The 14,693-nt window shown below is 57.5% G+C and overlaps 1 protein-coding gene, 1 long non-coding RNA gene and 1 pseudogene across 2 annotated transcripts in view; all 3 read left to right on the plus strand.

Moving 5' to 3' along the window:
- Positions 1-14,693, plus strand: part of LOC105472558 (pyridoxal kinase) — a 43,435-nt gene that overhangs the window by 17,633 nt on the left and 11,109 nt on the right. The window contains exons 3-5 of the mRNA XM_011725928.3: positions 7,683-7,787; positions 10,189-10,272; positions 14,154-14,200. Of these exons, the coding sequence (XP_011724230.1) occupies positions 7,683-7,787; positions 10,189-10,272; positions 14,154-14,200 (236 nt within the window). The remainder of the gene's footprint in view (positions 1-7,682; positions 7,788-10,188; positions 10,273-14,153; positions 14,201-14,693) is intronic.
- On the plus strand, positions 603-7,672 carry LOC105472557 (uncharacterized). The gene has a single exon (XR_011622866.1). It is a non-coding gene; the product is annotated as an uncharacterized lncRNA (long non-coding RNA).
- LOC139363019 (protein chibby homolog 1-like) lies at positions 10,942-14,147 on the plus strand (annotated as a pseudogene).

The following is a 14,693-nucleotide window of genomic DNA, read 5'->3' on the forward strand; positions in this document are numbered from 1 at the left end:
GACGCGGGGCGGAGTGCGGGTGTGAGGGGCGGGGCGGAGTGCGGGTGTGAGGGGCGGGGCGGAGTGCGGGTGTGAGGGGCGGGGCGGAGTGCGGGTGTGAGGGGCGGGGCGGAGTGCGGGTGTGAGGGGCGGGGCGGAGTGCGGGAGTGAGGGGCGGGGCGGAGTGCGGGAGTGAGGCGCGGGGCGGAGTGCGGGAGTGAGGGGCGGGGCGGAGTGCGGGTGTGAGGGGCGGGGCGGAGTGCGGGTGTGAGGGGCGGGGCGGAGTGCGGGAGTGAGGGGCGGGGCGGAGTGCGGGAGTGAGGGACGGGGCGGAGTGCGGGAGTGAGGGACGGGGCGGAGTGCGGGTGTGAGGGGCGGGGCGGAGTGCGGGAGTGAGGGGCGGGGCGGAGTGCGGGTGTGAAGGGCGGGGCGGAGTGCGGGAGTGAGGGACGGGCCGGAGTGCGGGAGTGAGGCGCGGGCTGGAGTGTGGGAGTGAGGGACGGGGCGGAGTGCGGGTGTGAGGGGCGGGGCGGAGTGCGGGAGTGAGGGGCGGGGCGGAGTGCGGGTGTGAGGGGCGGGGCGGAGTGTGGGAGTGAGGGGCGGGGCGGAGTGTGGGTGTGAGGGAAGGGGCGGAGTGCGGGTGTGAGGCATGGGGCTTTCATGTGGACAGGGACCTGGAGTCCCGGGCGTGGCTCGGCAGAGCCTGCACAGCACATCAGGGCGTAGGCCTGGGTGGCCTCACCTCTGAGTGGGGATGTATTGACTCAGCTTGGCTGCTTGGGGGCTGCGTGACCCAGTGCCAGTGGCAGAACCTCTCAGTGCTTCAGTTTACTTCTCTGTAAAACAGGAGGGCAATCCTAACAGCTGCCCTGAGGTTGCCAGAGTTGAATAGGTAAATTGCGTAAAGTGCTTGGACCCAGGCCTGACTCAGAGCACAGCGTTGTGACTCCTGCTGTCGCCTGCTTGCGCGGTGCCTGTTCCTGCCTCCTGGAGCTGAGGAGGGTACCCCGTGGGGTGGTTGTGCTGGGGGATGTGTAGGTGGTTCTGGGTTTTCTCTGTTAACAGCAGTGCTGCGGGGCCTGTGTGTGCATCTGTCTCCACGCACTGGGACGCTGAGGAGTTTGCTGGCTCAGGGGACTGAGGGTGGCCGGCCTCAGAAGCCCCTCACAGGCCATGCTTTCCATGCCCCCAGCCCTATGGCCTGGAGGTGAAGGTGCGTGGAGTCCTCCCTCCTCTCTGTGGTCCCTATACGGCTTAGTCGGCAGGAGAACAAAGCTGTTCTGTTCTTTGAAACCCCACCTCGCTTCCCCTGAAATTTCTCTGAACCCAGGCGGAACCTTGGGAGCACAGAACGTCCCAGAAACAGCCTGGCAGAGCATCAATGGGATATGTGGGAGGGCCTGGCCCCTACCTTTGGGAGCAGGAATAAGTGCTGTGGTTTCTCTTGAGGCAGGCGTGACACATGCTAAGTGAGAGGAAAGGGTTTCTCGGCCAGTGCAGATGGACAGACTCCAGCTCTTGGCGGTGCAGACAGACAGACTCCAGCTCTTGGTGGTGCAGAGGGACAGGCTCCAGCTCTCGCTGGAACCCTTTCGTGCCTTTGCTTGCTGGGCACACTGGGTGCTGTGAGATTTGGAGACGTCCCCGAAGACTCAGGCCCTCCAGGAGCCTCCCTGAACCCACATGTTCTTCCTGGCTGCTCTCGCCGCCCTCCTTTAGGATTTGTTTTTCAGCGAGTGAGCTGGCTGGCTTGGACACGGAAGCAGGGTGTTGAGTGTGTTTCTGGGGACCGTGCTGTGCTCCGCAAGTGCTGGTTCAACATCCTCACAGACCTGGCTGCCCTTGCGTGGATTCCAGGATGCGGGGAGCTCCCTGGGCTTTGGTGATGCCTTCCAGGCTTGGTGGAAGCTTCTCAGTGGGAGGTGGGCTGGCTGACCCGAGGTTCCCGAGACACACAAGGGGTCTCTGGCCTGCCGTCAGAGGGCTGGGATGAGGACAGGACCCCAGGTGCTTGGGAGCCTCCACAGTTGCAGAACCAGATGAACGGCCTGGGGGCGTCCCTTCCCACAGGGTCCGGCCTCTGGTTCCTGGGAGCCCCCGCTCCAGCCTCCTCCAGATGCCATGGGGGGCCTGCTGGTTTAGGACCCCTTAGCCAGCTCCATCTGTGGCTGTGGGCTGGCTCCCGGCACCCTGTACCTACACTCTCGGGGTCAGCTGTCTGTGCGGCCTGATCAGGAGGCCCCCGCGTAGCTTCCCTAACGCCGTCTCTGTGGCTCAGGGGCAACTCCCTACGGAGGGAGGGCAGGCGTCACTCTCCTCTGCACTGGGGCCCTTCTGCCTGCTCCCCTTCCCTCACCCCTGCCACGCTGTGCTGCTGGGGAGTGAGGCTGGTGCATCGTGCACCTGCCCTGGGTGCCACGGGAGCTGGTGGTAGGACAGGGGACTCGGCCTCCTCCACGCAGCCCCCCAGCCACTCTGGGCTCCTGTGCTGCCCGCTGTGAGTACAGTGCTCACGATGACACTGTCTATTCCACAGACCTCGATGGAGCTGGAGGCGCTCTTTGTTTTTTGAGTTTTTTTGTTGTTGTTTTTCCTTTTTGTTCCCCCCACCCTCTGTCTAATGGCTAGAGGTGCTTATGTTTCAGCAAACTCACCTCCAGGAAGCATTTTACTAGGCCTGATCGTGCACAAAGACAGACTTCTGCACGCGCCACGGGCCTCACGCATCGTAGGGGCTGTTCTGCTCCGGGCACCCTGGCTCCAGGGCTGCGCTCCCCGGGCTGTCTGGGGGGCCACGTTGTCCTGTTCCTCCTGCCACGTGGCCCATCGTGCGTGCCCAGGACGCAGCTCACGCCCTGTGTGACCAGCCACGTGAGCTCAGCCACAGGCAGCCCTGCGGACACTCGGGTTGTTTCCACTTTGTGGCTGTTGCGAGTCTTGCTGCCGTGAACGTGTGTCTAGACATTTTGGGGGGAGACATGTTTTCAGTTCTCCAGTGAGCACCTAGGAGTTGGAGGTGGGGTCATACAGGCTGCAATTCATTTGGCAGGGAGCTGGGGTGATGCTGCCAGGGAGCTCATTCACGACTCTGCCCAGGGTTTTCTTTTTCCTTTTTCTGTTTTTTTTTTTTTTTTTTTTTTTGTGAGACAAGGTCTCGTGTCATCCAGGCTGGAGTGCAGTCGTGCGATCGTGGCTCACTGCAGCCTTGACTTCCTGAGCTCAAGAGGTCCTCCCACCTCACCCTCTTAAGTGGCTGGGTCTACAGGTGTGCACCACCACACCCAGCTAATTTTCGTATTTGTCATAGAGACGGAGTCTCACTATGTTGCTCAGGGTGGTCTTGCACTCCCTGGGCTCAAGCGATCCTGCCCTCTCAGCCTCCCAAGGTGCTGGGATTACAGGCGTGAGACTCCGCGCCCAGTCTTTTCTTTTTTCTTTTGTAGAGACAAGGTCTCAGTCATCCAGGCTGACGTGCAGTGGTGCAGCCAGCTCACCACAGCCTTGACCTCCTGGGCTGAAGCGATCTTTTTGCCTCCACCTCCCGAGTGGCTGGGACTACAGGTGTGCGCCACCACGCCCCCCTCCTGCCCAGGTTTGTTACTGGGGTGGTCACGTGGGCAGCTTCTGCCTGGGATGGACCACAAAGCCAGACTCCCGGCGGGAACACGAGTGTTCCACATAAGCTGCGTCATTGGTTCCGTGACGCCCATCAGGCTGGGGGATGGGAAAGCCGAGCCCCCAAGTGCCTGCAGAGCCCACCTGGTGCAGACCTCGCCGCCTCGGGGCTGCTGCTCACACTTCTGCACCTTCCCCCGACTGGGCCTCTGTTCCTTGAGGCCACACCACACCCCCATTCATTTTTCCACACTCTGAGCTGTGTCTCCCAAGCCCAGGGCAGCCAGGCTTGGCAGAGCCTCTGCCTTGAGGCCAGCATGCCCAATGGCCCCTTTGAGAGGATTTCCTGGAGCTTCCTGTCTGAGCTTCCTGGCCTGAGGGCATTGGGAAGGAGCCTGCGGAGCTGGAGGTCAGCAGGTGGACTGGTCGCGCTCTCCTGGCTTTTGGAGTGTGGAGCCAGAGCGGGTGGGACAGGTGACCTGCTGCTGGGCTTGGTGGTCCCTGCTGCAGGGAAGGGGCAGCTGGTGTGAACGCAAGGAGCTGCAGGACTGGAGAAGGCCAGGGCCAGGAACCTGCCGATGGACACCGGCGAGGGGCCAGGCACAGCCCGGACTCCCTGGCCGGCTGGGGTCTGACAGGAGCACCAGGTTCCTTGGGCTGCCCAAGGAGCCGCTTGTTTGGCCTCTGTTTTTTCATCTGTAAATGGAATGAGTTCTACACAAGATCCAAGTGCCCTCCCCTGTTTGAGAAGGTTCTTGTGGGCTCTGGGCTCATCCCACCTCCCGCAGTGGGCAGGAGGCCACCGAGAGGTGCAAGACCATGCGCCATCTTTCGAGAGGAAGCTGGGCCTCAGAGGAGCCTGGGGCCTGTGTCTGAGACCCGGCCAAGTGCTGGACGTCTCCCCTTCCTCACGGCTGTTGTGGCTGAATTACATCCCCCCAAATTCTCATGTTGCAGCCTTAACCCCAGCACCTCAGAGTGGGACTGGATTTGGAGATGGAGCCCCTACAGAGGTCATCAGGTTAAAAGAGGCCATCAGGGCTCTGGGTGGGCCCTGATCCAAGCTGATTGGTGTCCTTGTAAGAAGACAAGATGAGGACACAGACACACACAGAGGGACAGCGCCATGAGGACACGGGGAGTTGACGCTGTCTGCAAGCCCTGGGGAGAGGCCTCGGGAACCAGCCTTGGAGACGCCTTGACCTTGGACCCAGTGCCCGGGACAGTAGGAGAATTGGAGCCGCCTGGTTGCAGTCCTTCCCGATGCCACCCTGTATTAGTCCATTCTCACACTGCTAATTGTTGGGAAAAGGGCTTGTGGGGCACCTGTATAAACTGGCCATAAAAATATAGGACAATAAGTTGTGGAAAGCCACAAGAGGCCTCTGAGGAGGAAAGCCTCCTAGTTGCCATGATGTTCCCATGCTCAGAGCGAGACCCTCTCTTTTATCTGTAAACACGGTGTTCAAGGAGAAAGCGCTGGAATGTGGACAGATGTGCAGGCTGCTGGTTAAGCCACTCCCACTAACTCTCTGATAAGTTAAAGATACGCTGTTTGAGCACAAAGGAGATTCCTTTAAACCGCTGTTGCTATAGATTACGCCTGTGACTACTGCCTCCCTTTCACCGTTTCGCCCTGAACGTCTGCTTCTTAGATCTAAGTGATTGTACTCAATAAATAGTGTGGACACCAGACCTCGGTGCCTTTCGCAGCCTCCATTTTGCAACTGGCCTCCTGACTCCCACCTTTATGAACTCTTCCTTTCTTTTTTTTTTTTTTTTTTGAGACGGAATCTCGCTCTGTTACCCAGGCTGGAGTGCAGTGGCGTGATCTCCGCTCACTGCAAGCTCCACCCACCAGGTTCATGCCATTCTCCTGCCTCAGCCTCCCAAGTAGCTGGGACTACAGGCACCCGCCACCACATCCGGCTAATTTTTTGTATTTTTAGTAGAGACGGGGTTTCACCGTGTTAGCCAGGATGGTCTCGATCTCTTGACCTCATGAACCGCCCGCCTCGGCCTCCCAAAGTGCTGGGATTACAGGCATGAGCCACTGTGCCCAGCCCCACCTTTATGAACTCTTCTCATTCCTTTGTCACCACTGGACTTTGGGTACCCTACGGGTGGTGTTGAGGCTGGTCCCCAACACTAATAAAGGTGTACCTGAGACTGGGTCATTTATAAAGGAAAAGGGTTTAATGGACTCACAGTTCAGCAGGGGCTGGGGAGGCCTTAGGAAACTTACAGTCATGGCAGAAGTGGAAGCAAACACGTCCTTCTTCACATGGCAGCAGAAAGGAGAAGTGCTGAGTGAGGGGCCCAGGGTTTTCAAAGCCCCTTAAAACCATCAGCTTTTGTGACAATTCAGTCCCTATCATGGGAACAGGATGGGGGAACCGCCCCCATGGTTGAATGACCTCCTGCTAGGTCCCGCCCACAACATATGGGGATTATGGGAACTACAATTCAAGATGAGATTTGGGTGGGGACACAGCCAGGCCATGTCACCTCCCCAGGAAAGGAGCACATGTGCAGCGGTGGTGAGTCCCATCCTGCTTGGAAAGATACTCAGAATCCGAGGGCAGAAAGGACCAGGAGGGACCATTGCTCGCCTCCCTCTTCCTACCCCTCATCCCCAACCCCGCCCCGGCCTGGCAGAAGCCTCCCCAGGACACACCCTGTACCGGAGGGGCAGGCTGCTGTGTGAGGCAGACCTTGCCCATGGTGGATACCCCCTGCCCCTCCTGACCCGCAGTGACTGTTAACCCGGAGTCCATCAGGGGCTTGGTCTCTGGCAGACCCACCCCTCAGTGCGTCTACTCTGGTGTCCCGGGCAGATCACAGGGCAGGCGCCACCAGATGCACACCCCAGACGCCGCACCGTGCCTGGAGCATTGCTTCTGATGGCAGTCTCAGTACTTTTGCGCCACACGTGCTCCCGTACGACGGCTCCTGGGGAAAGCCAAAGGCGTCCCTGCCAGTGGGAGCCAGTGACTGGTACGCAGGAGGGCCCTCAGGGGCAGGAGCCATGGAGCCGTCCTCTGGTGTGGGAATTCAGGGGATCTTAGCCACAGAGCATGGCGCATGGGCTCAGAGCTGGCCGTGACCTACCAGTGCGTGATACTTGGACTTTGCTGTTGTAGGAATCCATACGTCAGAATTTTCCTTATTTGCTGAAAAAGGCATGCGTTAGAGGTTGATGCACGTGGGAGGAGGCCAGGAGCCCCTCGATATGAGGCGTTTCTCATGGGCAAATGTGGGGTGTCCATGGTGGACCCCACCCTGTGTGGATGGCTGCGCCCTGAGCATGCTTTGAGCTGGAGCTGTGGTCGGGTCCCACAGTGCAGGAAGGGCTCCCAGGGGACTGGTGGTCCTGCCTGCAGGAAGCCGATGCATCTGTCCTCACACCTTGATATGCCTGTCTGCCTGGAGTGGACACTTCACCCTGGCTACCCATCGGGCCAAGGGCAGGTTGTATACACCTGGGCTGAGGCCTCTTTCTCATTCACATTTGTCTCTTGCTCAGGAGTTGATCTAAGATTGGCTCTAATTGCACCTTAATAAGCTTGTTGGAGTGGGGACCTAACGAGCCTTACCTGCCAGGGTGTCTGGGTGACAGTGGCCGGTGGCCGAGCACCCCGACCTGAATAGCTGGGAGCTCATGCAGGAGACTCTGGGAAACAAGAGGCTGTGGCGTTGTGGGGAGATTGTAGCCGGGGCATTCTGGACAGCAATGGGGGAACAACACAGCCATGAGCTGGCGTGTGTCTCCGCACACCCCGCCTGTACCTGGGACGCAGCTCCCACAGGAACTGGCAGTGGGAGGGTGGGGGCCACTGAGGCCGTAGTAACAATCCCTGACAGTGTAGGGTCAGGGGGCTCACGGGGGCTTGAGGTGTCCGGTCTGGACAGCTGTCGGGACCTGCCAAACACTGTGCCTGGTGATCTCCTGCTGGCCTTGTGCCAGTCCATGGGGAGGAGCCGTCCACCAGGCAGCCTCAGGGAGAGTGGGCGGGTGTTGAGGGAGTCCCGCGACCCCACGGCCGGCCCCCTTGTGTCTGAGCCCCCATGGCTTCCTCTGCCTCTAGGCTATGCCCACTGGAAGGGCCAAGTGCTGAATTCAGATGAGCTGCAGGAGTTGTACGAAGGCCTGAAGCTGAACAACGTGAATAAATATGACTACGTGCTCACAGGTGGGTGCTACAGACCCCGCTTCAGCCAGGGTGGGCTTGGGGAGGTCCAGAGCACCCCCACCCTGGGCCCATCTCGGGTCCCTGCTCCTTCAAGGAGGGCCTCGGCATGCCCAAGCCACCATCACACCCCCGGTAGCCTGGGGGGTCCTGGCCATGCCGTGCCTGCCTGGACAATGACTGTCCTGGCTGTGCCAAGTCACCCCCACTCCTGTGGCCACACTGGGGTTCTGGTGCCCAGGGGAGGGTGCAGGCAGGGTGTTGGGAATGCTGACCGGGGCAGGACAGGTGGGTGGGACACTCAGGTGACGGGCTGCTACCTGGTACACTGGCATCTTTTGTCAACTTTCTGATTAAACAAAAAATTGTATTTCTATACATGTTTATTATTGTAATAATTCTTTTTTTTTTTTTTTTTTTTTTTTTTTGAGACGGAGTCTCGCTCTGTCCCCCAGGCTGGAGTGCAGTGGCCGGATCTCAGCTCACTGCAAGCTCCACTTCCCGGGTTCACGCCATTCTCCTGCCTCAGCCTCCCGAGTAGCTGGGACTATAGGCGCCCGCCACCGCTCCCGGCTAATTTTTGTATTTTTTTAGTAGAGACAGGGTTTCACGTGTTAGCCAGGATGGTCTCGATCTCCTGACCTCGTGATCCACCCACCTTGGCCTCCCAAAGTGCTGGGATTACAGGCTTGAGCCACCGCTCCCGGCCTGTAATAATTCTTATTATTACTATTTTTGAGACAGGGTATTACTCTGTGGCCCAGGTTGGAGTGCACTGGCCTAGTCATAGCTCACTGCAGCCTCAACCTCCCGGGCTCAGGTGATCCTCCTGCCGCAACCTCCCAGGTAGCTGGGAGTAAAGGCATGCACCACCACGCCCAGCTTTTTTTTTTTTTTTTTTTTTTTTGTAGAGACAGGGTTTTGCCATGTTGCCCAGGCTGGTCTTGAACTCCTGGGCTCAAGCCAGCCACCCACCCTGGCCTCCCAAAGTGTTGGGATGTACAGGCATGAGTCACTGCACCCAGCCTAGTTTCTACATTTTTAAACAGTTAAGGGAAACACTTAACCTCCCGAAGTGTTAGAATTACAGGTGTGAGCCACGGTGCCCAGCCTCTCTACATGTCTAAAGGTCATATATAAGGCCAGGCACAGGGGCTCAAACCTATAGTTCCAGCACTTCAGGAAGACTAGGAGGGAAGCTCGCTTGAGGCCAGGAGTTCAAAACCAGCCTAAGCAATATAGCGAGACCCTGTCTCTATAAAAAATTTTTAAAAAATTAATTAGCTGGGCATAGTCCCAGCTACTCGGGAAGCTGAGGTGGGAGCTTGAGCCTGGGAGTTCAAGGCTGCAGTGAGCTGTGATTGAACCACTGCACTCTGGACTAGGGGACAGAATGACACCCTGTGTCAAAATAAATAAGACTAAATTAAAGTGTTATATGCTTGTTACTGAAAGTAGGAATATAAACAAAGGAAAGATTACTCCTTTGCCTCTCGCCCATGGGCTCGTTCCTGTGAAGCACGGCGTTTCTGTTGGGAAGTGCTTCAGGGTCTGCCCTCGGTATCTTTGGACTGTGGGGACACCTCGCCTGCACCCATCTCCTTCCCCCCAACCCTGAGCCCTGTGGGGACACCTCGCCTGCACCCGTCTCCCTCCCCCCAGCCCCCAGCCCTGTGGGGACACCTCGCCTGCACCATCTCCCTCCCCCAGCCCTGAGCCCTGTGGGGACACCTCGCCTGCACCATCTCCCTCCCCCAGCCCTGAGCCCTGTGGGGACACCTCGCCTGCACCATCTCCCTCCCCCAGCCCTGAGCCCTGTGGGGACACCTCGCCTGCACCCGCCTCCCTCCCCCCAACCCCGAGCCCTGTGGAGACACCTCGCCTGCACCCGCCTCCGTCCCCCCAACCCCGAGCCCTGTGGGGACACCTCGCCTGCACCCGCCTCCCTCCCCCCAACCCCGAGCCCTGTGGGGACACCTCGCCTGCACCCGCCTCCCTCCCCTCAGCCCCCGAGCCCTGTGGGGACACCTCGCCTGCACCATCTCCCTCCCCCAGCCCTGAGCCCTGTGGAGACACCTCGCCTGCACCCGCCTCCCTCCCCCCAACCCCGAGCCCTGTGGAGACACCTCGCCTGCACCCGCCTCCGTCCCCCCAACCCCGAGCCCTGTGGGGACACCTCGCCTGCACCATCTCCCTCCCCCAGCCCTGAGCCCTGTGGAGACACCTCGCCTGCACCCGCCTCCCTCCCCCCAACCCTGAGTCCTGTGGAGACACCTCGCCTGCACCCGCCTCCCTCCCCCGCCACCCCTATGCAGGGTCTGATGGTGCTTCTCTTTCTTTGTGCCACGGTTGATCGTGGTGAGTCTCCTGTTTTCTGAGAGTAACCTGGGTTCTCCCCCTCAAGGTTATACGAGGGACAAGTCGTTCCTGGCCATGGTGGTGGACATTGTGCGGGAGCTGAAACAGCAGAACCCCAGGCTGGTATACGGTAGGCAGGGGCCCACCCTCGGGTCTGGCTGTGTGGCCCCACACAGGGTAGGGCCGGCGTGGGAGCCCCGGAAGGGACGTCTTAGCCTCCTTCCTCCTCTGCACCCCTCCATGCCCCGCCTCTCCGGGCAGTGAGCTATGTCTGCCAGGCCTCTGAAGATGTGGGCCTGCTGAAGTCCACTGGGCTAGAAGCGTTTGCAGGTGACCTTGGTGTCTTGTGTGGCTGGTGTGAGACAGGAAGGGGTGTCAGTGTGCTCATATAGCAGGGCTGCTGTGTGAAGGCCTGGGGCCCAGGCAGCACTGTTGTGTGACTCCACTGACCCTAAAGGCGGAGGGGGCAACGGGCCACACCCAGGCGGGGCAAGGGGCCACACCCAGGCAGGGCCAGGCTGGAGAGTGAGGAGGGGCGGGGCCACACCCAGGCAGGGCCAGGCGAGGGAGTTGGAGAAGGGAGGGGCGGGGCCACACCCAGGCAGGGCCAGGCTAGGAAGTTAGAGAAGGGAGGGGCGGGGTCACACCCAGGCAGGGCCAGGCTAGGAAGTTGGAGAAGGGAGGGGCGGGGTCACACCCAGGCAGGACCAGGTTAGGGAGTTGGAGAAGGGAGGGGCGGGGCCACACCCAGGCAGGGCCAGGTTAGGGAGTAGGGGAGGGGAGGGCCACACCCCAGGTAGGTCCAGGGCTAGGGAGTGGGGGAGGACAGGGTCCTACCCAGGCTGGGCCAGGCTAGGGAGTGGCTAAATCTTTGGGGCGTCTGCCTAGATCTATCTTTCCTTAGAGGCCAGGCAGTGCTGCCTGGGAGAAGGGGCAGCGTCACCCAACCTTGCAGACAGGCTCTCTCTGGGGCGCAGGTCTCCCAGGTGGCCGGAGGGCAGGCCTGGCCCAGCACATGGTTTGCCACGCTGTGTACTGTTGCTCAAAGGGAAAGCGCTTGTCGGGACAGATGTACAAGGCCCGGATTGTGTGTGCTCGAGGCCAGGAAGAGGAAGGGAGCCACTGCACCTGCTTGGGTGACAAACAGTGATGAATGACACCTCACAGCAATTAGGATGACTGTCATCAAACACCCGGAAAATAGCAAGTGTGGGCGAGGATGTAGAAACCCTCCACACAGCTGCTGGGAGTATCAAAGGGTGTGGCCACAGTGGAAAACACGTTGGCAGTTCCCCAACAAGTGGAACACGGACACCACATGACCAGCAATTCCGCCCTGTGCATAGATCCGAAATAGCCTCAGACAGATGTGCGTATTCCCACGTCTGTAGCAGCATTGTTCCCAGTGACCAAAGGTGGATACAGGCTGTGTCCATTGATGGCTGACAAAGAAAATGTCCGTGCATACAGTGGAGTATTACTCAGTCTGGAAAAGGAAGGAAATTCTGACACACGCTGCAGTGTGGATGACACTTGAGGACATGATGCTCAGTGAAAGTAGCCAGACACCAAAGGACAACTGTTACATGATTCCATTATGTGAAATATCCATGATAGGCCAATTCATCGAGGTAGAAAGCAGACTAAGGCCTGGCGCGGTGGCTCACGCCTGTAATCCCAGCACTTTGGGAGGCCGAGGCAGGTGGATCACCTGAGGTCAGGAGTTCAAGACCAGCCTGGCCAACATGGTGAAACCCCATCTCTACTAAAAATACAAAAATTAGCCAGGTCTGGTGGCGTGCACCTGTAATCTCAGCTACTTTGGAGGCTGAGGCAGGAGAATTGCTTGAACCTGGGAGGCAGAGGTTGCAGTGAGCCGAGATCATGCCACTGCACTCCAGTTTGGGTGACAGAATGAGACTCTGTCTCAAAAAAAAAAAGCAGACTAGATATTACCAGGGCCTAGGGCAGGGGAAATGGGGAGCGAGTGTTTAATGAGGACAGAGTTTCGGTTTGGGAAGGTAAAATGTTTTGGAGGTGGAGAGTGGTCGTAGTTATACAATAGCAAGAATGCGCTTAATGCCCCTGAATTGTACACCTAAATATGCTTAAACTGGCAAAGATTATGGTATATATTTTTTACCACATTAAAAAGTTAAATTAAAAAAGAGAAGATATCTACTTCCACTTGGCAGCTTAAAAAAAAAAAGAAAGAAAGAAAAAAACCAAATGTGGTTGTTTACGCTTGTATTCCGAGCACTTTGGGAGGCCAAGGTGGGAGAATCGCTTAAGCCTAGGAATTCAAAACCAGCCTCGGAAACATGGTGAGAACCCATCTATACAAATCATTTAAAAGTTAGCTGGGTGGGCGCATGCGCGTGGCGGGCTGGCGGCAGGAGGCGGGTGGGTCAAGGTATATCTGTACTACAGAGTCCCTGATAGGGGGTTTCGGGGAGCGCTTGGACCCTGGCTTCTGGGACGCGTCAGAAGCCGAAGGCCAAGGAGGATAAATGCTGGGGTCGCACTGTGGGTGAGCAGCAGAGTGATCATTGGAAGCCAGGTGCTCCCCCTTCACTTCCTTTGTGCCGAGCACGCTCGCCCCCCGGAGTTTCACTAAAAAGAAGGTCGCCATCGGCCAAGGGAACAGCTTGTACCTCAAGTGCACGCGGATGCCCCAGAATCCCAGGATCTCAGCCGAGCTGTTTGTGGATTATTAGATCTGACTTAAAAGGAGAAGGGAGCGTTGGCTTTGCTTTCATCAGGCCAAAGATGCCTTTCTTTGGGAATACGTTCAGTCCGAAGAAGACACCTCCTCGGAAGTCGGCATCTCTCTCCAACCTGCATTCTTTGGATCGGTCAGCCCGGGAGGTGGAGCTGGGCTTGGAATATGGATCCCCCACTATGAACCTGGCAGGGCAAAGCCTGAAGTTTGAAAATGGCCAGTGGATAGCAGAGACAGGGGTTAGTGGCGGTGTGGACCGGAGGGAGGTTCAGCGCCTTCGCAGGCGGAACCAGCAGTTGGAGGAAGAGAACAATCTCTAGCGGCTGAAAGTGGACATCCTGTTAGACGTGCTTTCGGAGTCCACTGCCGAATCCCACTTAATGGAGAAGGAACTGGATGAACTGAGGATTAGCCGGAAGAGAAAATGAACACCCCAGAGACATTTATTGGGGAGTAGGATGTAGCTAAGTGCTTTTTTTTTTTTTTTGCCCAGACTAGTGGATTCGGTCCTGGGAGAGAGTATCATATAATGGGACCCACAGGCACTGGCACCCTTGGGTTGGCAATAGAAGGTGACATGGAATGGAGAAAACCAAGATTCCAGATGGGGACAGTAACTAGAAGGTGCTTCAGATGCACTGCCTGCGGATGCCAGTCTGAAAACCAGACCGCGTGGAGGCCTGAGGCTGCTGATGAGCCTTTGGGTGCTCTCCACACACAAGATTGCAAACATACATGTCCCAGAATAGCTCTGTTGGGCCCTGTTGGGAGAAGTGGCTGGAGTTCATTCTCTCACCCCCTTACATTGGGGTTTGGGGTTTGGCAGCAGTTCTGCAGAGCTCCGTGTTGGGGGTCATGGATGAGTGGCGCTCTCGGCTCTTAAAGGCAGGCCTCTCTCCTTGCCTTTAAAGAATCCTCCTTCCTCACACCTGGCCTCCTCTGGCTTCAGCTTCTCAGCAGCAAGCACCAGCCTTCCACAGCAACACTATATTTTTATGCTACTTTCCTGTTTGCACTACTATTTTTATTAAATGATGTTAAATTAAAAAAAAAAAAAAAGTTAGCTGGGTGTGCTGGTGCATGCCTGTGGTCTCAGCCACTTGGGAGGGTGAGGCAGGAGGATCCCCTGAGCCTAGAAGATCGAGACTGCAGTGAGCCATGATTGTACCACTGCACTCCAGCCTGGACAACAGAGCAAGACCCTGTCTAAAAAATAAGAAAGAAATGTTGAGGGTTTCTTACTCATCAGCTGTAGCCTTTGCTGATAAGATGTCCTTGCGTCTCTGCAGTGTGTGATCCAGTCTTGGGTGACAAGTGGGATGGCGAAGGCTCGATGGTGAGTAATCTCATGTGTGTGATTTAAAAATGTGGTGAGTGGAGCTATTCCTATCCAGCCAGAAGACAGGCCCACGTCTCTTAAGTGTCTAACTTGGTGGTACTTCTCTGTCCAGGGGTAAAAAGACAAACCTTGTTAGGAAGGAAAAAGGGGACCCACATGTTTTCTGTAAAGTGCCCGATAGTAGATAAATATTTACGCCTTTGCCGGCCGCACGGCTCTGCCACAGCTGTTTGCATTAGAGCACAGAAGCAGCCACAGGTAAGAGGTGTACAAACAGGATGACCTCTTCTCCTCTCCTCTCCTCTCCTCTCCTTTCTTTTTCTTTTTCTTTTTCTTCTCTTTCTTTTCTTATTGAGACAGAGTCTCACTCGGTCACCCAGGCTGGAGTGCAGTGCCACAATCTCAGCTCACTGCAACCTCTGCCTCCTGGGCTCAGGCAATTCTCATGCCTCAATCTCCCAAGTAACTGGAATTACAGGTGTGCACCACC

The sequence above is a fragment of the Macaca nemestrina genome, chromosome 4, assembly GCF_043159975.1.
Source record: "Macaca nemestrina isolate mMacNem1 chromosome 4, mMacNem.hap1, whole genome shotgun sequence".
Classification (NCBI taxonomy): domain Eukaryota; kingdom Metazoa; phylum Chordata; class Mammalia; order Primates; family Cercopithecidae; genus Macaca; species Macaca nemestrina.